We start from the raw sequence: 20,989 nt of genomic DNA, 5'->3' as shown, positions 1-20,989 counted from the left end.
CTGAGTGTGAGTCAGTCCAGCTGGCCCCCCTGCCCAGACTGGGCAAACAGTCCTCTAGCTGTCTCAGGGTGAGAGGCTAAGTGGCTGTGAATGAGTCTGGTTGGGGCAGGATGAGCTAAGCTGAAGCCCAAGCACTTGGCACATATGGGCCTCTTTATACACGCACGTATGCACACATGGCCCAGTTTATTGTCTGTTCCATCCTCTTGGTGCTGGAAGGGATCTAGTGTGCCCATCCATTTCTGAAAGAAGTCCCTCCAGTAACATCCCTGATGAGCAACCTCCAAGGAGGGCATACACGTGGGACGGAGGACTCACTATTGGCTGTTTCTCTTTTTATCAAGTCCAGCTTTGCCTTTCTTGAGGCTTCCCTTTAGGTCTCCTGGCTCAGCCTTCTGGACCCACCCAGAGTACATCTGAGCCCTCCTTCCCAAGGTAGCCCAGCCTGCATTTGAACGTGGCTCATTGTCTGCTCTCCCAGAGGTATGGTGGCCTTTCAGGCTGATATGGGAGCCTGAGAGCCCTGGGTGATTATGGCTTTAAGAAGTGAGACCCATAGCTAGGTACTTAAAGGAAAGGGATCAAGTCAGTTAAGTAATTTAGGAGCCACTTTTAATTCTATGAGTGATGATTTTATTGGCCTAATTCTTGAATACTCCAATGTCCAATAAAATGAAACACTTAAGTTGAGATGATTCAGTTTGCCAGGGTTCTCTCAAATGCTTCCTGTGAGCCTGGCACTGAATGTACAAAGAAAGAAGCTGGCTCTGTCCTCCAGCAGCTTATGGACCATTTGGGGAAATCCCGATATGCATCTTTGTCATACATCTCCTCCTCGAAGCTGTCTTTCCAAATGCAGCCTCAGCATTGAGGCTCCCCTGCCACCTCGTTGTGTTGTACTGAACATGTCACCAGAACCCTCAGTTTATTCTCATACTAACTTGTTTTTACCCATCTATTTCTCCCCACTTCTGCGCTTGAGAAGTTGATTTCTTTGCAAGACTTTACAGTGATCCCTACCAAGTTTTATCTTATTAAATTCAGCCCAGGACTCTAGGATGTCAGTGTCTTTTTGGATCCTCTTGGTCATCAAGTATTCTCAGCTATGTGCAGATTTGATGGGTCTGCTATCTATTCCTTTTTCCTAGTCACTGAAAAACATGTTAAACAGCCCAAGTCTAACCAGGGATGCCTGGGACACTCCACTAGAGACCTTCAGAGTAGATATCAAACCTTCGATAACTCTTCTTTGGACCTGGATATTTTGCCAGCTTAGGATCTTTCTAATTGGTTTTTTTTTGTCAGGCCTACATTTTGGCATTTGTCCATGAGAACAGTGCAAGAAACTTTCATGAGATGCTTTGCTAAAATCAAGATGTATCATATCTTTGACTTTTATTAAATAGGCCCAGTTGGGAAAGGAAATGCACGTTGTTGGGTAGTATCTTTTCTTTAGGAAGGTAGGCTGGTTCTTTGAGATGCCTTCTTCCTTTTCAAGATGTATCCTAACCTGCCTTTCATCATTATGTTCTATTGCTTGGCCAGGCGTTGGAGCCAAGGAATTTCTGCTTTCTGGAGTGGGGATTGCATTTGTGCTTGGGCCTCTTCATTTGAGGTCGGCTCGATCCCGGCATTTTTGGAGTGACTTTGTAGAAGGAAAACAGACATGTTATTGTGTCAGTAGCACTTGAATGACCTGGTGCTCCAACACTAAGAGAATGGTCCCCCCCAGGGAAGCTGAGCCTGGGGATTGTTTGAGATGGCGCAGCTAACGGAGTATGTCCAGAGGACAGGATGTTATCCTTTGGAGGCTCATTCATCATCATGATGGAGTCAGCTGCCATCAGCAATTTTCATTTTTTTCTTCCCCCTTTTGAAAACAAAAAGAAACTCTGATTTGGAGTTACCTATAGGACAAACTGTGTTTACCATAGTTTTTTCATTTGGCAGAGGGATTGTTGGCTTTAGTGGGTTTTGGCTTCCTGTCTCCATGACATACAGGGTGTTGGAAGGAAAAAATGATTCTCCTTAAGTATTCTAACATTTGTAGAGGTCTTTAGCTTAGAGGCCAGAGAACACTGGCCTTGGAATCAGGAAGATCTGGCTGCCAGCCCTATTCTGACCCCATACTGCCTCTGTGACCTGAGGCAGAGGCCCATAACCTCTCAAGAATAAGGCCAGAAGCTTTACAACTTTGTATCAGAGGAAGGAAGGGAGGGAGGGAGGGAGGAAGAGAGGGACACAAGCATTTATTAAGCACTTCTTGTGTACCAGCTACTCTGCTTAGTGCTTTACAGAATTTATGTCATTGATCCTGTAACATCTGTGCTAGGTATGGGCCATAACTTACCTTACATGAGAAGAAAACTGAGGCAATGGTGAAGTGATCTTCTCAGTATCTCATAGGTAGTATGTGTCTAAGGCAAGATTTGAACCAGCTTCCCAACTTCAGGCCAGTGCTTTATTTATCTGTTGTGCCATGAGGTTACTACCCTGGTAGATCCCTTTCACTTATAAAGTCTCAGACCCATGTCAACAGAGCTCTAAGTGGGCGCAAAGAAGTTGGGTTGGCTGCCAGTCCACTGGCCTTTTGAAGCTATTACTTATTTCGATGGAATCTGCAGGATCTGGATCGAAACCATGTCATTTGTCAGACTGTGTAAAGAAGTGAGAATATTTAGTTTGGAGAAGAGCAAGTTCGGGGGAGGCAGGGAGAGATTTGCTCTGTGTGCTGAGTGGGCGATATTGTATCAATGTGTGCAAACTATGGCACAGATTGGAATTCTTAATAAGGAAGGAATGTCTAATCCTTTCAACAAACATTTTATTTTATTTTTTTCAAAAAAATTAAAAGCTGTTCCTCCTCCTACTCTTCTTCCCCCAAGCACATATTTAAAAACAGAAAAAAAGAATCTAAGCCCTCAGTACATAGCTGCCTAATCCTGCCAGACATTCCCACATTGACTATACCTGAAGGTACTGGTCTTTTGTTTCTCATTTTAAAGTTTCAGGGTTTTTTCTTTCTTCTTTTCCTGTTATATCCATCAGAGCTCTAAAGCCTTTCAAAGTTGTTTCTCCCTGTGACGTGGTCTCCTCAGTTTCTTCTGAAACCGTTCATTTGGTCATTTGTTATTGCTCAATAATATTCCATTATATTCATATGCCATAATTTGCTTAGCTTTTCATGAAAAGAACAGTCCAGTACTTTCTAATTTTTAGCTGCCATGAAAAGTTCCTCTTTTTTCCCCCCTATATTTGACTTTCTTGGGGCATGAGATCATTTGTAGCAAAGGCATGTTAACAATGTAGTCACTTCTCTTTTTTTTTTCCCCTTTATTAAAGCTATTTATTTTTCAAAACATATGCATTAACCCTTGCAAAACCTTCCATTCCAATTTTTCTCCCCTTTTCCCCACCCCTACTCCTCTAAGATGGCAAGTAGTCCAATATACATTTAATATGGTAGAAATATATGCTAAATCCAATATATGCATAATGTAGTCATTTGAAGAATTCCAAATTATTTAGGAAAATATTTGGGCCCATCCACATTTCTACCAATGTGTATTCACATATCTGTCATCCTGTAGCTCCAGAAACATTTATTTCTCAGTCTTTTATTATCTTTGCTACTTTCTGTGGTAAACTCCAGGATTATTTTAATTTGCATTTTCCTTATTTTTAGTAATTTGGAGGTTTTTCATGTGTTTATTGATAGTTGGGAACTCTAGTTTTAAAAGTTCCCTCTTTTTATTCTCAGTTTTTTGAAAGTGAGGTGATTTTTTTCTTTTTCTTTCTTTTTCTTTTTTTTTTAAACATTTAGATTACCTACCTATTTGGAGCTTATTTGATAGAAGATAGTGGCTTTAATCCATTTTCTAGCAAATTGCTTTTTGCTTTTCGCAGAAGGATAAGGAGTCCTTTTCCCAGTGGTTTGTGTTCTTGGGTTTGTTGAACATTGGACTTTCATATTCTCTTGTTTCTGAGAAGTTTGTGCGAGATGAAAATTTAAGCAACAAGATGCTCAATTTAGTTTAGAATTGTTGAGGTTGAGATTTAGGTGGATATATTCAGTCATTATCAAGATATCAATCAATCCATCAACAAATACTTATTATGGACTTACTATGTATTAGGAACTGGAGTTCCCAAAAAAGATAAAAATAGTTCTTGTCCTCAAGGAGCATACATTTGAATGGGGGAGTTGTGAGTTCCATACAGAGAAGACAGGAAAAGCTCTAGCAGCCAGGTGGTTCCAGAAAGAGACTTCCTGCAGAAGGGGGTGGAGTTTGAGCTAAATCTTAATGGAAGCTGGGGAACTCCAGAAGCTGAGATGAGGTGGGAGAACCTTGCCCTTAAAAGTCCCAGTCAGTGCAAAGGCATGGGAGTGAGAAAAGTCAGCAGATCACAGTAGGGATGTAAGGCTGGAGATCAGGAGAGAGAGGTAAGGATGAGTGATAGTCTGGAGGATGAGCCCTTTAGGAGAACATATGAGCTCATCTCGAGAGATGTGACCCGGGGGCCAAGGCAGAGGCTTGGGGGTGACCATATTAAGGAGATGCAAAGAGGGGTCGGCAGGTGCCAGGAGCTGTCAAGAGGTCTAGGATCAGAGCAAGCATTGACTGAGCAGGTGGGAGCCCTCTGGAGACCTCTGAGAGCACAGCTCCAGAAGTGGCTGGGCAGAGGGGCGTAGCACGTTGGTGGTGAGCTGAGGCAGGAAGGCAGCCAGGGTGGGCCGGGCCATGGTGTCTGCATTTCTTAGGGGTTCCTCTGCTTGGGGGACAACGAGGGGGCAGTTCTTCCTTTGTGGTTTTGCTGGGTCATCTTCATGAGCTCTTGGGAGTGACTGGCAGCTCTCTCTTTGCTTATGGGCCTGGGCCTGATGGGGATGATGGAGGCAAGTAAGGGGCCTGTGGGAGCTTTGGTGATCCTTGTGGACTTCGGGGCTAGAGGAAGGACTCCTGTAAGACACGACTGGGCTGGCCACAAGGCCGTTCTCAGCTTGGATTGAGCAAAGAACATCCGTTGCTCTCTGTGCTTTTTTTTTTTTTTTTTTTTTTACCTTTCTGAGGCCCTTCTCGTGTCCTGTTGCTTTCCTTCGAGCTTGGAGGGGCCTCAGAGGTCAGCAAGTTCAGCCCTTCCTAGTGCAGGCATCCTCTTTCCAGTATGTTCTGTACACAGCACTCCCTGTTCTGCTCATTCCTTGGAAGCTCTTGACTGGTTGATGTTAGAATTGGTTTCCAATCGGGAGAGCTTTCCCTGTCTGAGTTCGTGAAGTCTGTCATTGAAGGCTTTGCTCCTGATTGTCCTGTCCAGCCATATTTCCTCCTCCCCATTCCTATAGATGCACTGCTTCCAGCAGCCAGGTCTCTGCGTCAGGCCACTTCTACACAGGAGGTCTTGGCTCTTGGGCCTGGACTCTCTGCAGGATCTTCTCTTCTTTAAAAAAAAAAAAAAAAATCTCTTTTTCTCAACTAACTTTTATTTTCTCTCTTGTAATCATCTACCCCTTCCTCCAACAATATTAAAGAAAAGAAAAAGAAACCCCTTGTAATAAATATACAGAATAACGCAAAACAGTTTCCTGCATTAGCCATGTCTGAACCTGGATCTGTCATTCTGTGCCTTGGGTCCATCACAAATGGGGAACATTCTTTCTCATTGGGGATTGCTGGCATCCTCGTCAGCCCTTTTTGTCTGCATCAGAGCTCCCAAGTCTTTCAAAGTAGTTTGTGTTTTCAATGTTGTTCTTGTATATATTGTTCTCCTGATGTGCTCAATTTTATTCTGTAACAAGTCTTTCAAGGATTTTTGGAAATAGTCCTTCTTAATATTCTGTTTCATTTATCAATTCAAATCAACAAGCACTTATTAATCACCCACTGTGTGCCAAGCATTGTGCTAAGTGCTAAAGAAACCCAAGAAAGGCAACTTGCCCCTTTCTTTAAATACCCTCTCTGCACCCCCCCCCCCCAAAGCTACATCCTGCTTTCAGTGGATGAGATGCCATGCACATATTTATCTACAAACAAGATAAACAGTAAATTAACTATTTATTGGAAACTAGCAAGCTGTTATAATAGTACAGGTTGAGGTGACAAGGTATTGCATCAGAGTAGTGGTAGTGTCAGAAACATGAAAGAGGTGTATAGGTGAGCTGTCATTAAGGTAGAATTGAGAGGACTTTTAAGTAGATTGGATTGGAGGGGGGTGAGAGTGAGGAGTGGGGGATGACACTGAGGTTGTGAACCTTGGTGATAGGAAAGTGGTGCTCTCAGTAGTTAGAGTTCAGTTTTGGATGTGGGAAGTTTAAGGTATTTATAGGACTCTTAGTTTGAGATATCTAATAAATAGTTGATGATGTAAAACTGGAGGATAGGAAAGAAGTTTTGAGAATGATCAGGATAGAGATGATAAATTAATCCTTGGGAGCTGGAGACATCACCAAGTGAAGAAACATCTTTTATGAGCTGCATATTGACTTAGAAAATAACATCTGCACTATTTGTATTTTTGTTTATTTTAAAAAATATTTCCATATGACATTTTAATCTGGTTGACTATTCTCTACCCTCTGGTCTCACATCTTTGGTATAACCGGAGAAAAGGGCCTAGGACAGAGTCTTGGGGGATACCCAGAGTTAGTTAATGTGACCTGGGTAAAGATATGGCAGAGAATTCTGAGGTATGAAAGAATAGAGGCATAGATCTGGATATAAACAATCAATTTCCAAAGGAAGAAATCCAAATTGCTGAGTGAAAACTACTCCAAATCACAGATAATGAGAAAAATCAAATTAAAGCAAACTGTGACATTCTACTTCATACCCATCAGTCTAGCAGAAAGGATAAAAAAAGAAAATAACAAATGCTGTAGGGGTTGTAGGAAAAGTCACATTAATGATCTGTGAATTGTTCTAAGCATTTTGCTAAGCAAATTGCTTTAACTATTTAAAAGTAGGGAATGATTTTTATTCTTTAGTTCATATAAGTCTTGGAAATGAGACTTTCATCATAGAAATTTTCTGCAGATTACTTATTTGCTTTCTAATTTTAATTTAATTGATTTTGTACAAAAAATTTTTAAATGTTATCTAATCAAAATTGTTTATTTTATCTTTGGTCCTCTCTATTCCTTGTTTGGTCATGAACTCTTTTTGTAGTTCTAATAAGTAATCCTCCTTGATCCTCTTTTTATATCTAAGTCCATTTTTAAAAAAGTGAATTTTATAATTATAAAATTTTTTTGAAAGTATATATGTAGGACTAATTTTTTTTTAATAAAATTATCCCTTGTATTCATTTTTCCAAATTTTCCCCTCCCTCTCTCTACTCCCTCCCCTAGATGACAGGCAATCCCATACATTTTACATGTGTCACAGTATAACCTAGATACAGTATATGTGTGTAAATCCAATTTTTTGGTTGCATGTTAAGTATTGGATCCCGAAGGTATAAGTAACCTGCGTAGATAGATAGACAGTAGTGCTAACAATTTACATTCGCTTCCCAGTGTTCCTTCTCTGGGTGTAGTTGTTTCTGTCCATCATTGATCAACTGGAAATGAGTTGGATCTTCTTTATGTTGAAGACATCCAATCTAAATCCATTTTTAACTTTCCTTCTACATGATTTGCTTAGGCCTAATTTTTGTCAGACTCCTGCTCTTTTTATTGGCAATTTTTCTCCAGTAGTGAATCCTTGCCCCAAAGGCCTGTAACATTAAACAGTAGCTTCATTGCATTTATTTGCTTTGATATATTGTCTATCTCATGTGCTCCATTAATTGATTGCTGTATTTTTTAGCTATTGACAAATCATTTTAGTGATTCTTGATTTGTATAGTTTTGAGATCTGGTACTGGTAGGCGCCTTTCCTTTCCTTCCACAGGAGAAATGTTCCTGTTTTCCTTCAACCAGCCAATCTTTCTATCCATGTGGTCCGCCCTCCTCTGCAAAGGACACTCTCAACTTCCTTCCTAACACTGGGTTGCCTAGAGATGAGCCCAAGGGCAGAAAGACCACTTCTCCCTGGTTCCTGAAAGCTGTGCAATATGCTTCAGGGAGCCCAGGAAGACTCAAGTTGTCAAATCACCCTGTTGGCTCACAGGAGCCAGCAATACCCTCAGACCCCAAGATCCTTTGCAGACAAACTGCTGGCCAGTCTTTCTTTTTACTGTATAAGTCTGTCCCTATCACCCTCCTCAAGAATGTCTTTGGGAGTTCCTAGTCTTACAACTAGTCAGAAAAAGATTAGAGTAAACCCTTTGCTTTAACAGAGGTCAGCTGGCACTGTTTGGCAACTCTGTTGCCCATTTGCAGTTCTGTGTTGCAGTTTCAGGATAGAGAGGAAAGCAAGACACAAGCTCAGAAGAAGACAATAATGTGAAAACAGCCACAAACAAAGCCTCAAAAGTGCTAATTGGATCCAAGCCCAACAAGAATTTATAGAAGAGCTAAAGAGATAAGAGTGGTAGAGGGAAAATTACAAAAAGAGAAGTAAAATCTTGGTAAAAGTGGCACAAAAAGTACTGAAGAAAAATGTAATGTCTGGACTAAGTCTCTGGAGAACCTTGGTCCTTAGTCTTGGAGGAGTGAAGGAGGCAGGACAATTACTACAAGGTTGGTCAAAAATGGAGTCTGGAGTCTCAAGTCTTTGTGTCTGTGGCTGAGAGAGCCTTCTTTATCTGAGACTCCCTTAAATACCTCAGATTATATCACTATAGCACACTGAGCACTCGCCAGTGTTGCTATTACATCACCTCATTATATTAAATATGCTTAACTAGAGAATCAAATCACACTGAGTAGGTGCTTACCTATAAGTACTCTGCTATCCAAGTATATCCAAGGTATTCAAGTATTCCTTTTCAGAGTTCCTGCCCTCTATAGAAAAAAAATAACCTTGAAAAACAGGATTGTCCTAAAAGAGTGCCTAAAAGATGCACAAAAAATTCACTGAAAATAAGAACTCTTTTAAAAACAGATTGGCCAAATGGGAAAAGAGGTACAAAAGCTCATTGAAGAAAATTATGTCTTAAAAGTTAGAATTGGGCAAGTGGAAGTACATGACTTCATGAGAAATCAAGAAACAAAAAGTCAAAAGGATGAAAAAAAAATAGAAGAAAATGTGAAACATCTTATTTGACAAATAACTGACCTGGAAAATAGATTATAAGAATTATTGGACCACCTGAAAACCATGATCAAAGAAAGAACTTAAACATCATATTTCAAAAAATTATCAAGGAAAAATGCCTTAATATCCTTGAACTAGAGGTGAAGTAGAAATGGAAAGAATCCCCTGATTATCACCTATGGCAGATCCCAAAAGGAAAACTCCCATTAAGATTATAGCCAAATTCCAGAGCTTCCATGTCAGAGAGAAAAATACTTCAAGCACCCAGAAAGTTTAAGTATTGTATCCAGAGTCAGGGTCACACAAAATTTAACAGCTTCCATATTAAAGGAATGGAGGGCTTGGAAAATGATATTTTGAAAGGCAAAGGAGTTAGAATTAGAGCCAAGAATAACCTACCTAGAAAAGCTGAGGGTAATTCTTCAGGGAGAAATAATGGCTACATAATAAAATAGAAGACTTTCAAGTATTCTTGAGAATAGACTGAAACTGAATAGAAAATTTGACATTCAAGCATAAGACTCAAACATAAAATAGTAAACATGAAAGAATAGTCATAAGAGTCTCAACGAAGTTAAATTGTTAACTAGTAAGTACTTTCTCATTATTGGGGCAATTCAAAGGAGCTGACATAGACAGGGCATAGATGTAAGTTGATTATGTTGAAATAATCTTCACAAGGAGTGAGAAAGAGGAATGCTCAAAGAGGGAAAAAGAATGTGTATGTACACACACACACACACACACACACATATACACACACTTAGACAATTGTGTAACTGACCAAATTGAAAAATAGGAGGGAAAGAAGATAAAAGGGAAGATAAATTAAGGGAGGCAGTGGATAGAAACAAAATAGACTTTTGAGGAAGGACAGGATAAAGAGAGAGAGAGAGAGAGAGAGAGAGAGAGAGAGAGAGAGAGAGAGAGAGAGAGAGAGAGAGAGAGAGAGAGAGAGAGAGAAGACAACAGGATGGAGGGAAAAGCATAATTATAAATAACTGTGAGTGTTATTGGGATGGGGTTTAGCCATAAAATGGAAGGAGGCAACAGAATGGATTAGCAACCCGAATACAACAATGTGTTGTTTATAAGAAATACATTTGAAACAGAAAGGCATATATAGCATTAAAATAAGAGACTGGAGCCAAATGCTAAACTTGAAAAAAAAAAAAAAAAAGCAGGAATAGCTTTCATGATCTCAGCAAAGCAAAATAAAAAATAAACTCTAATTGAAAGTGGCACAAAAAGTACTGAAGAAAAAAATACCTTGAAAAACAGAATTGGCCTTTTTTTTTTTTTAAAGGTGAATTTGTTGCAAGTAGTCTTTATTTTTTTATTAATTTTATAATTATAACATTTTTTGACTGTACATAATTTTTTACATTATCCCTTGTACTCCCTTCTGTTCCGGATTTTCCCCTCCTTCCTTTCACCCCCTCCCCTAGATGGCAGGCATTCCCATACATATTAAGTATGTTATAGTATATCCTAGATACAATATATATGTGCAGAACCAATTTTTTTTTGTTGTTGTTGTTGTTGTTGTTGTTGTTGTTGTTGCAAAGGAAGAATTGGTTTCGGAAGGTAAAAATACCCTGGGAAGAAAAAACAAAAAATGCAAACAGTTTACACTCATTTCCCAGTGTTCCTTCTCTGGGTGTAGCTGATTCAAACAGAATTGTCCTAATGGTAAAAAGAGGCGTCAGGGAAACTTTGTTGTTCAGTTGTTTTTTGTAATGTCTGATTCTTAATGATCCCATTTAGGTTTTCCTTGGCAAAGATACTGGAGTGATTTGTCATTTCCTCTTCCATCTCATTTTATAATCATGGAAACTACATTTTGCTAAAAGGTACCATAGACAATGGAGTAATATTAACATTTTAATGGCAAGTTTCTCTGATAAAGGCCTCATTTTTCAAATATGTAATGAGTATAAACCAAGTCAGATTTACAAAAGAACCATTCTCCAATTGATAAATGATCAAAGGATATAAACAGGCAGTTTTTGGAAGAAGTAATCAAAGCCATCTATAGTTATATGAAAAAAATTACTCTAAATCCCTATTGATTATAAAAATGCATATTAAAACAGCTCTGAGAACCCCCTCATACCTGTCAGAAATGATAAATGCTGGCAGGAATGAAGGAAAAATAGGTGCACTAATGAATTGTTGATGGAGTTGTGAAACTGGTCTAACCGTTTTGGAGAACAATTTGTATCTAGGCTTGAAAGGCTGTCCAAGTGTGCATGGCTTGTGACCCTGCAATACTACTACTAGGTCTGTACCTTAGAAAGATCAAAAATGTGTGTGTGTGTGTGTAGCAGCTCTTTGGTGACAAAGAGGTGGAAATTGAGGAAATGGCTGAACAAGTTGTGGCATATGATTGTGCTACTGTTAAGAAATGACGAAGAGTTTCAGAAAAAGATAGCAAGATCATATGAATTGATGCAAAGTGAAGTGAGAACTGAGAGATCATTGTTCATAGTAATAGCAATATTGTGATGATCAACTATGAGAGACTTGGTTACTCTGATCAATACCATCCAAAACAATTCCAAAAAATTCATGATCAAAAAATGTAGTTGACCTACAGAGAGAGAACTGATGAACTCTGATTGCAATTTTAAGTAAAATTTTTTTCCTTGCTTTTATTTTGAAATGTGAAAGTTATTTTGCAAAATTTCACATGTATAATTCATATATTTATTGCCTTGTTAGGGGAAGAGAAAGAGAGTGGAGGGAGGAGAAGAATTTGAAAATTCAAAGTTTATTTTCTTTTTCTTTTAAAAAAAAAATTTATAGTATTTCCCCCCCCTCCCCATTTACATGTAAAGATAGTTTTCAACATTCATCTATGTAAGAACTTGAGTTTTTTTCCTCCCTTCCCCTCTCCTTTTCTTCCACCCAAGACAGGAAGCAATCTGATATAGGTTATACATGTATAATCATGCTAAACATGTTTACATATTAGTCATGCTGTGAAAGAAGACTCCGACCAAAAGGGAAAAGCCATAAGAAAAAAACAAGCAAGTAAAAACCAGTGAAATATGCTTCCTTCTGCATTCAAACGCCATAGTTCTTTCTCTGGTTGTGGATAGCATTTTCTAAATTGAGTCCCTTGGAATTGTCTTGGATCATACATTACTGAGAAAAGCTTATTTTATCAGTTGATCATCATGCAATTTTGTGATTACTGTGTATAATGTCCCCCGGTTAGTTCATGTGAATTTTTCCAGGTTTTTCTGAAATACTCCTGTTTATCATTTCTTATAGTACAGTTTTATTCCATTATAGTTAATATACCAAAACTTGTTTAACCATTCCCCAATTGATGGGCATCTTCATAATTTCCAATTCTTTCCCACCATAAAAAAAGCTGCTGTAAATATTTTTGTCTATGGGTCCTTTTCCCTTTTTTATGATATCTTAGGGATACAGACCTAATAGTGATATTGCTGGAAGTTCACAGTTCTATAGCCCTTTGAGCATAGCTCCAATAATTTCCCAGAATGTTTGGATCAGTTCACAACTCCACCAATAATGCATTAGTGTAGAATTTAAAGTTAAAAAAAAAAAGAATATTAAAAATTAAACAAATAAATTGTAAAAATATTGTGTAAAACATTAGAGAGGGGCAAAAATCATTTCCTGTTTTGTTTTTTGTTTTTTAAATGATGCCAGTTTTAATAGATTTTATTCTCCAGAATAAGAATTTAATTTAAGAATTTAATTTCCATTTGTTTAAATTTAAGAATTTAATTTCCATTTGTTTACTGATAAAGGGCAATGTTTTTCATTTCCCTCCTTCAGCACACATTCAAGTATTTGGAATGCCCAAATTTCCACAGTAATTAAATGTTATTTTAAAACTACTAGTGGGCTAAAAATTGGGAGTCCTTCATTTCTGGAAAGCATGTGTGGAATACTCTTTTTTTCTAGTGTGTATAGTTGATCTCTTCAGTGTTAAGTGGAAAAAATCAGCCTCCAGATGGGGCTGTGATCAGTTTGTGTTTATCTCTAGCTTTGCCTTGGAATTTCTTTATGTCAGAAATATGTTTCAAGAGACTTCTTGGAGGACAACTTGTCTCTGCTTCTCATCTTTAGCTTCTCAGCCTCCTGGACCATATACCCAGTGTCTTCTCTGCTCAAATGACCTGGGGATTATGTTCTCCCTCCCTGGTCTTATCCATAGCAAAAATGTGGAGGATGCCCCCCTGGGGACAGTATTCCTGTGAGCTTATATGGACTTTGTCTTTGCTCTCACCTTCAGGCTCATTATCTGACTAGACGGTAAAGGTCTATGTCTGCCTCGTGGGGCTGGTGGGATTGTGTTTGGACAGAGCTGTCAGAACTCTACTGGCAGTTTAGGGCCTGCAAATTCTCAGTTGTCTCCAGCTTTATCAAGCCTCAGTCTTCTCAACATCAATGCTCTTATTGAGCACCTTGCCATTGAAGCTCTGTAGGAGTTTCTGGATTTGGGGGATCCAAGTATAACCATCTCTCAAGACAGTGTCATGAATCTGTGAATTATTTGGCTTGGCATCTCTTGGGACTTTTCCACAAAGTACAGCGTGCCATGGAAGAGGTCAGCATTCAGCTCTTCCCAGCAGACCCTAGTGATGATAGGGTGGGGAAGTCACTATTTTTCTCAAGCGTCTCAATCCCAATTCTGGCCTGGGCTCTGGAGGAGAGATGTGCTTTGCCTGTTCACTGGCAGTACACAGATGGTGGATAATCCTTGTTCTTGCCTATGTTCTTCTTGTGCTTTCATTTGAACTCATCAGTGGAGTGATAGGCCGTACCATTGGCAAAGTTCTTACCATCCACGTGGGTGTCCCTAGCTATGGACTGGACTTCAGAAAGGCCATCTTCAGGGTAAGAATGGAGGCAGTGAAAGGCCCATCAACACATTTCTTGCAGCACCAACCTGTTTGTCCCGGCCATAAACCAGAGCCATAGCAGGTGGCTCACGGATGATTCAGCGCTCACTGAGAGCAGTAATGGTTCTACAGTCGGTGGCCAGATGTTGGGATTCTTGTAGGCCAGTACTGTGATGACGGCGTTTGTGATGGCCTTCCCAAGGTATGCTTCAGCATTGTCTTTCATCTTGGCCAAGATCCCAGAAGATGCTTCTTTTGGATGGAAACTTTTGTTCTTTCTTTTATACTCCACTTGGACTTGAGGCCTGTCTGTGTTTCTCCACCATGGGAGGCCAGTGCTTCATGTCTGCCTTCTATCATTGAAGGTGTGTCCAAAGACTGTATGGGTGGGGTTCATTGCAATTTGATTCTTTGCAGTGCTCTTGTGTCAGTGAAGGTGACAGAGCACCCCTGTGCTGTAAGACTTCCTCACAGGAGTGAGCCGTCCCAAGATCAGTGCTAGTCCCGGGGGATGTAGTTTGGCAGTTGGTGGTTATAGCTGACCACTGCTGCTGCACTCTACAGAAAAGGGCGTGGCAGATTTTTAGAATGTGAGGTTAAAAGCTTGGTGGTGGTCATCCAGTCGTGTCTGACTCTTTGTGGCCCATTTGTAGTTTTCTTGGCAAAGATCCGTGAGTGGTTTGCCATTTCCTTCTCTGGCTCATTTGATAGATGGGGAAACTGAGGCACACAGGATGAAGTGATTTGCCCAGGGCCACGAGGCTCCTAAGTATTTGGGGCCAGATTTCGGTTCAGGACGAGGAGTCTTCTTGCCTTCAGGCCTTGTACTCTGGACATGATGGTGCTCTCTGGCTGCCCCAGAAGAATGGTTAGTGGTCATCTGCACAAGAAAGTGGTTTGCTCACAAAGCTTCACCAAGAGTAGACTGGGCCAGTCTTAGCTTCTTTCTTTGGAAAGAATTGCTAAATTGTCATGGTAGTAGATTTGTGTAGACATAATTTGCCCAGATTTAATTGACTGAATTTATTTAGTTTTCATCTCTAGTTTTCTGTATCTTACTTTACTATTTTATGCCCAGCCTTTCAGCTAATCCAATATTGAACCCCATCTCCTAGCAAAGAAAAATCATTGCTCAAAACTAACCAAGTGATTGTTTCTGAAACTGTGAGTAGTACTCTCCTCCCCCACTTGCCATCTCCCACCTTTCTCCCAAGGAAAGGAAAGTTCTCTGAGACCAGAATGGAATGAATGGGTCAATAGAGTTAATCTGAGTACTTGGCTGCTCTGTAAGTGATGTTAATATTAACATAATATTTAGCTAGAATTTAGTACGTTTTCTGATCGTCTCCTGCTGTCATTGAAGAAAAGATGGGGAAATATAGACTGGACAAAAAGTTCAATTAGCTTCCTTGGGAATGAGAGCCTGCGGCTGAATGACCAGATTCTGAAGAAAGGAATCATTCATGATTCCGTATCCATTTAGATCTTCAGACAAGTGCTCCAAGTTCCTCTGCTTGATTCTGTCCTTTTTAAGTTTTTTGATCAGTGATTTGGACAGAGGCATAGATGACATTTGTTTTTTGCTTGACTTATTTTAAAACAAATTTTGTTGATGTCTTTTGCTTTGTGTCCTGTTCATTTGCGGATACATTTCCTTACCCCATCCAGGGATCCTTTCCTTATAATGAAAAGTGTAGCTATCTGATGAGGTATTATACAATTCCCTACTTCTTCATTGAAAAGGGGGGGAGGTACATGTAAAAAAATGTTTTTTTAATTGATTTTTTCTTTACATCTCCCAGATTTTATCCTTATTTTCCTTCCTTCCCAGAGAGTCAAGTATTATAATAAAAAATTAAATAGAGTAAAAATAAAAATTTAGTAAAACCAGATAAAATATAATGAAAAGATAATTTTGTATGTATCCCTAAGTCTTCCAGTTCCAGTAACTTGAGAAGATGTCTTTTCCCATCTCTATGGGACCAAGTTGTTCTTTAAACTTTTGCAACATTTAGTTTCATTTGGCTTATGGTTCTTTGTAATTACTTTGTTGCAGTCATTATGTGTGTTGTTTTTTTGTATCTGTTTACTTCACACTGCATCTATTCATGTAAAAGTAAAGACATCTCTAAATTCATTCTGTTTATCATTTGTTACATCATATTAAACTCCATTACATTTGTTTAGTCAGTCCTCAATTGATGGACATCAACTTAGTTTCCAGGTCTTTGCTACCAAGAGTTCTAGTTCAAAGAGTTTCCATTTCTTTGCTACCAAGAGTTCTAGTTCAAAGAGTTTCCATTTCTTTGCTACCAAGAGTTCTAGTTCAAAGAGTTTCTAGTTCTTTGCTATCAAAACATCGCTAAAATATTTTTGGGAAGCTTCATATTCTTGGATCACTTTTTTCTTGGAGACCAGCTTTTGGTGGCATTTGTTTCTGTCATTTGTCTATATGTATGATGATTCCTGTTGCCTCTAGGATCTACTTATAATTTCTTAGCCTCAGTTTCCCCTTTTTACCATGAAAGCATGAGAAGTCACATGAATTGTGTCACAGGATTGTTGGGGGGATAGGGCTGTTCATTTACTGACTTAAATGATCAACAAAGAGGAGTTCTGTCCACATCCTAAGACCAGTTGCCTCCTTGGTTCTCAGTCTTTGTGGTTAAGGATAAATGTCTTTTTTTTTTTTCCCTAGATCTCCCCAACCAACACAATATATCCCCCCGTTCAGGTGACTTATCTGGTTTAGTTCAATTCAGCAAGCATTGCTTAAATACCTACTGTGTGTGAAATTCTGTGCTAGACTTTAATAGTAAAGGGACAAAAGTGAACCTCAGGGATGTTCAGTATAGGGATTGGGACAAAGGCCTGGTCCATTTTGATACTGGTGCAGGACGGTAGGACTCTTGTTCTTCTCAGCAGAGGGTAGAGATAAAGCCCCTGTGGTGGTGTTTCTCCCCTAGGATGTTAAAGCCAAAGGACCCAGCCCCTTGATCTTCCGGAAGCTCAGCAATCCTGACCTGTTCTCCTCAAGTGGAAAAGCCAAACTTCATCGGCAGCTGAGTCAGGATGATGGCAGACTCCGGGGCCGGGGGAGCCTGGCCACAGCCCTGTCTCTGTCAGGTGAGTCTTCCTGGCCATGCAGTCACAGCAGCTGCTAGAGTCCCCTGGGGTATTTCCGTGACGTCTTAAAATCCATCCATCACCAATATTAAACCCTACTGTGTGCCAGCTTAGTGCCAATAAGCATTGGCAAGACAAAGAAAAACTCCCTGCTCCCAGGGAGCTCCCCCCTCTGATGGGGGGACCATATCCCAGTAGCCAGGTCCAAACTGGTTAGCTCCAGGATATCTGGAAGAAAACCTCAAAGGGCCAGGACTGTGGGGATGTGTCAAGGTTTACAAACACTCTCTCATTTGATCCTCACAAATGGGGGCAGGGAGAGGCTGTGGCCCCTCATTCTACAAATAAAAATACTGAGTGAGAGTGAGTCTCCCAGGTAAGGCAGCTAGCACCTGTGTGAGGCCACATTTGAATTCAGAGCCTCTGATCCCAAGTACAACCCTTGTTGGTGGCATTGCAACCACAGCCACCCACTCTGCAGGGTTACAAATGACTTTGTGAAGGAAGTACACGGGGCCCAGTTCCCCCATTTTAAAGATGAGGCCACGCCATTGATTGTGGTTCAGGCCCAGGGTTTGCCTTATTAGTGCGGGGGCAGCCCCTTGGGCATTTGTCTGTGCAAATGCTGAGGCAGATGGGTCTGAGACAGATGTTTCTGGAAGGCTCTGGTAGAGAGAGGTCAGTCAACTTGTGGTGCCTCCAGTGGTCAGCATGCTTCCTGGCACAAAAACCGCATTATTAGAGATGCTTGTGGACCAAATGAGACAGTCTCTTAGGAAAGGGCTTCTCAGTGAAAGAAACCATTGCAAGGCTTCCTGATTGGCTGGAGAAAGGACCCCTGTGTCCATTTTGTGTGTGTGTGTGTGTGTGTGTGTGTGTTTCTAGGCCCTTGCTCACAGAAACTTAGTGTGGGGCCTGTTGGTATGCCTATGATTGGGGATTGCAGAGGCCTTCCACAGGTGCCCAGCTCCCTGTCCCAGCTGTATCTCTGGTTCTGGACCCTTTTTCTGAATGTAGTGCCTCTTTGGGCCCCTCCTGACCCCACCAAGGCCTGGGTTTACTTAAGAAGAGTCTGCTGTAGCCCTTTACTAGTCTGTAATGATTCTCCCCCTTGCAGGTAAGCAGCTGCTGCCTTTGTCCAGTGGTGGGCACAGTGGCGGGGGACAACCACCCTGGCAGTGCTCAGGGGAAGCCTCCAACCTGGTCCGTATGAGAAACCAGTCCCTGGGGCAGTCGGCCCCGTCACTGACAGCTGGACTGGTGAGTGTGCCTTAGTTTTTCATTCTTGTCTTAGGACTTGGGGTTTGTTAATTTTATTTCCCTCTGTGGCGTGGCCCCAGGAGCACAGGGTTTGCCTTACATGCACTGGAGCTGGACTTGGCACTCACCACAATCTGAATGAGCCTATGTGAATGGCCATGCCAGGGTGAGGGGTCCACAGATGGGCCACTGAGCTAGCAGCGCACTTAACCTTGCTCTCTTGCTTGTGGCAGCCCTGGCTAAAGTCTGCTGGGATCAGCAGAATGCAGCCTCCTGGCTCCTTGGGGCAGCTGAGCAGGCTGGCCCCATGAGCACTGGGCAGCACTGTAGAACCCTGTTTGTTTTCCCAGCTCTGCTTTTTTTCTAAGAAAAGCCCCCGACCTTCTAGACTTGTTGGGGACAGAACGAGATATTTTATAAAGCACTTTGCAAACCTAAAGGCTTTCTCTAAATGCCAGTGATTAGCTGCCATTTTTGTCTCAGTACTTGGGGGTAGGAGCCTGGCAGAGAGCCACACTGGAAAAATCTTTGGTCTTGCTCCTCCCTGGGCTGCATGAAGGTTGCTGGGTCTGGCCTCTCTGGCCTGCTCTGCCCACCCACCCTGTGCACTAAGGATTTGTGACTGAATGCCCTGCACGCTGACCATGTGGCCTCTGCAGATTGAGCGAGTCTCTGAGGTAGTGCATGGCTGTGGGAGGAAAAAAATCTTCCTTTTCCTCAGGACTTTGGATAAGCTGAGTCACCTTTCCTAGGGAAGGACTCTGGGCAGAATTGGACATGGGGAGGCCCAAACCTGTTCTTTGCTTTTTCAGGGATATGTCATTGCATCTTAATAGTTTTGAAAAAGGAAAGTTTCATCTTCTTGAGGGCATATTTCCTTAGTTTGAGATTTCAGAGATTTATCTGTTTTAGGAAAATTAGATAATGAATGAAAAAAAAAAAGGGAAGGAAAACGCTTGAGCTGTGGGTGGGGGAGACACCTTCCGATGAAGTCGCTTAGTCAGCAGGCATTGATAAGGTGCCAGCGCTGCCAGGCCCTCTGCCAAGGTGCTCTCAAAGAAACATGACAATAACTGGTCCATACAAGAGATATGCAGAGTAGATGGAAAGTTACCTCAAGAAGGAAAGCACATAGAGTGGTGGGGTGTGGGGTGTGGAAAAGTGCAAGGCCTCCTTCTAAGGTGAGATTCCAGTTGGGGCGGTTCCCAGCATAGGGCCCAGCAAAGGCACAGAGCTGGGAGGAACCTTGGACTTATTTTTCCAAATATGTGTAGTTTTCAACATTCATTTTTAGAAGACTTTGTCTTCCAAATTTTTTCTCCCTTCTTCCTCTCCCAAGATAGTAAGAAATCTGATACATGTTGTACATGTATAGTCCTTTTAAACATATTTGCACATTTGCCATGTTGTGCAAGAAAATTAGACCAAAAGGGAAAAAAACAACAAAAAAGAAAAAGCAAAGAAACAAACATAGGGTGAAAATTTTATGCTTTGATCCACATTCAGTCTACATAGTTCTCTTTCTGGATGTGGATGGCATTTTCCATCCCAAGTCTATTGGAATTGCCTTGAATCACCAAATTGTTGAGAAGAGCTAAGTTTGTCATAATTGATCCTCACATAATTTTGTAATTAAATGTGTACAATAATCTCCTGGTTCTGCTCATTTCCCTCAGCATCAGTACATGTCAGTTTCTCTAGGCCTCTCTGAAATCATCTTCCAGAACAATAGTATTCTATAATATTCATATACCATAACTTATTCAGCCATTCTCCAACTGATGGGCATCCTCTCAGTTTTCAGTTCCTTGCCACCACAAAAAGGGCTGCCACAAACATTTTTGCACATGTGGGTTTCTTTCCCTCCTGTAAGATCTCTTTGGGATATAAGTTCTTCTAGATTTCTTATGGGTCCTGGATTGGACTGGCTACTGCTGACATCCCCTCCAGCTCTCAAAATTCTGTGACTGTGAATAGCAAGTAAGTTTGAGTGGAGGGGTGTCATATGCAGTGGAGAGACCACCACAAAAGCGGGGGGCACAGGCTGGGTGGTTTGCTTCATCCTGTACCGAAGGGACTTGCTCGAGTTTTCTGAGGTGGTGAAGAGGTGATATGCTTTAGAAAAACCCCTTTTGCGGTGATTTGGAGGCTGGATTGGAGGAGTGCAAGGCTGGCCAGGAGGCAGATGCAGGAGGTGTTGGGGGCCCACTCCAAGGGGATGCTCTCAAATGGACATGAAAGCGATATGAAAAGAAGGGTGACCTGAATTGGAAGCTGATTTTAATGGGAGGGGGTAAGGAAGAGGGAGGAGTCAAGAGTGACATCTTGGTTAGGAGCCTAGGAGACTGAGATTGGTAATCTCAATAATCAGGTACAGTAATCTGCAGTGATCAGGAAGGTCTGTGAAGGGGGTGCAGAAGAGGATGGGTTCAGTTTCAGCATTTGGAATTTCAGTGTTCTGGGATATCCCGGTTGCAATGTCTAGTAGGCCGTTGGAGATGCAAGCCCGAAGCTTGGTTGGGAGTTGAGGGCTGAGTATGGGATGATGTGGGATCCTGTGCATAGAGATGGCAACCAAGT

At 41.1% G+C, this 20,989-nt stretch overlaps 1 protein-coding gene across 1 annotated transcript in view; it reads left to right on the top strand.

Moving 5' to 3' along the window:
• The window catches only part of MAST2 (microtubule associated serine/threonine kinase 2), a 132,186-nt gene that overhangs the window by 4,186 nt on the left and 107,011 nt on the right, over positions 1-20,989 (top strand). Inside the window, 2 exon segments of the mRNA XM_074266065.1 lie at positions 16,990-17,149; positions 18,267-18,409. Coding sequence (XP_074122166.1) covers positions 16,990-17,149; positions 18,267-18,409 — 303 coding nt within the window.

This window comes from Sminthopsis crassicaudata, chromosome 4, assembly GCF_048593235.1.
Source record: "Sminthopsis crassicaudata isolate SCR6 chromosome 4, ASM4859323v1, whole genome shotgun sequence".
In the NCBI taxonomy this organism is placed as follows: domain Eukaryota; kingdom Metazoa; phylum Chordata; class Mammalia; order Dasyuromorphia; family Dasyuridae; genus Sminthopsis; species Sminthopsis crassicaudata.
The sequence above is the reverse complement of the archived record's forward strand: the minus strand, read 5'-3'. Positions and strand labels throughout refer to the sequence as shown.